We start from the raw sequence: 1,911 nt of genomic DNA, 5'->3' as shown, positions 1-1,911 counted from the left end.
GATAAAATTAAAATTCTCAATTTAAAAATATAAAATAAATAAAATCTATACAGCTATAAATTATAAATTATAATAATTAAATTAAAACATTATATTAAACAATTGAATATTTTTTATTATTTTTTTTTTTTTTTTATAATTTTAAAAATTTTTTAAATTTCTTTTTTTTTTTTTTTCATTTACCACTCACATATATTTTTTTTCATTTATCACTCACATATATTTTTTTACATCCAGCTTATATTTTTTTTTTTACATTAAATAATATAATTTATTTTTTTATTTTTACACTTATATATATTTATTTTATTTTAAAAAATTATTTATTTTTTAAAAAAAATGATTGTTATTTTATTCATTGGTATTTTTTTATTTATTGTTGTTGGTTCCATTTTTTATTTTTATTTTGGTAAATTTATTTTCAAGAAAAACAAGGGTTGCCGTTGCTCTACCATCAAAGGGGAATTCTGCCGTAATTGTGCCTTTAATGAAGAATACTGGGCAAGACAACGTCATGAAAGTCAACTTCTTGAAGATCATCACAAATTATTTCGATACAAATTATTTGAAGTACAAATGTTTAGACAACATTCATTTCTAAGAGAAAAGTATCAACAGAAATTACAACTTTACGATTATCAAATAAAACTACAAAAACAACAAGACCTACCTTACGAACAACAAATACAACGAGAACGACATCAAAGACAACAACTAAAAGAAAATCAAATACTACAAGAACAACAACTAAATATGGAACAAGAACAAGTAAGACAACAACAACTACATTATCAAAGACTACAACAATTTGAACTATTTCATCAAATAGAACAACAACATATACAAGAATTACAACAAAAACAGCAACAAATACAACAACAACAACTACAACAACCAAAACGTTATTTTTGTAGATTCTTTTAGAAGTTTTTATTTAGAAAAAATTATATAGTAGATTAAATTTATCACCATCAGCATTCATCTTGGTCCTCATTCATTATGTTCCTCATCATCATCAGCATCCTCACCGGCATTCTTTTTGGTCTTCAGCATTATCATTAGCAGCATTCATCAGCAGCATTTATCAGCAGCATTCATCGTCTGCATTCGTCTTGGTCCTCAGCATTATCATCCTCAGCATTCATCTTGGTCCTCATCATCATCATCACCATTCATCAGCAGCAGCATCATCAACCTTAAAGCTTTAGAAAAGAACTTTTAGTAAATCGATAATAATTAATAATTTTATAAAAAAAAAAAAAAAAAAAAAAAAAAAGAATAATAATAATAATAGGGTATAATAGTTCAATCTATTTGATGGAAGAGATACATTTTCCCTGGCCAGGCAAATATATTGGAACATCAAATGATTTTACTATTTTCAATATCCTAATAATTAAATTTTCAAATAAAATATAATAAAATAATAAATTTTTTTTTTATAAATAATATGTTTATTTTTTACCGTTTTCCTTTTTATTAAAAATAGCTCATCATGATATAATTTTATTTTTATATAATTTTTAAAATATTTTTTTAGAGAATATTATTTTTTTTATTATTTTTTTATTTCGGTTTTTTTTTAAAATTAAAATCACCTCAGAAAGACATTTATAAAAGAGAAATTGAAGGAGGTTCCAAAAAGTATAAATCCGAAGTAGTACCGAAGAGTTCCAATTTGATCGTTCAATCCCTTTTTTTGTTTGGTAAAGAATAGTTTAAGTCGTAAATTTACAGTTTTTTCAAGAAGGTTTAAAAATTCATCAACTTAAAAGAGTTCCAAATGGTTTAAAGATTTCCCGCATATTTCATAAATGAACCCAAGATATTATAGGTATCTGTTAGTCAAGATAAATTAGTTTTAAACTATGCATTTGGCTATGATATTGGGGGATTTTATGGGTTGTAAAA

At 23.8% G+C, this 1,911-nt stretch overlaps 1 protein-coding gene across 1 annotated transcript; it reads left to right on the top strand.

The window, feature by feature from the left end:
• Positions 1 to 339: 339 nt before the first annotated feature.
• On the top strand, positions 340 to 924 carry DICPUDRAFT_85621 (uncharacterized protein; the record flags this gene model as incomplete). Its single annotated transcript, XM_003295158.1, has 1 exon — positions 340 to 924. The coding sequence occupies one exon, from the start codon at positions 340 to 342 to the stop codon at positions 922 to 924; it is 585 nt and encodes a 194-aa protein (XP_003295206.1).
• Positions 925 to 1,911: the final 987 nt, after the last annotated feature.

The sequence above is a fragment of the Dictyostelium purpureum genome, assembly GCF_000190715.1.
Source record: "Dictyostelium purpureum unplaced genomic scaffold DICPUscaffold_780, whole genome shotgun sequence".
NCBI classification, from domain to species: Eukaryota; Evosea; class Eumycetozoa; order Dictyosteliales; family Dictyosteliaceae; genus Dictyostelium; species Dictyostelium purpureum.
The sequence above is the reverse complement of the archived record's forward strand: the minus strand, read 5'-3'. Positions and strand labels throughout refer to the sequence as shown.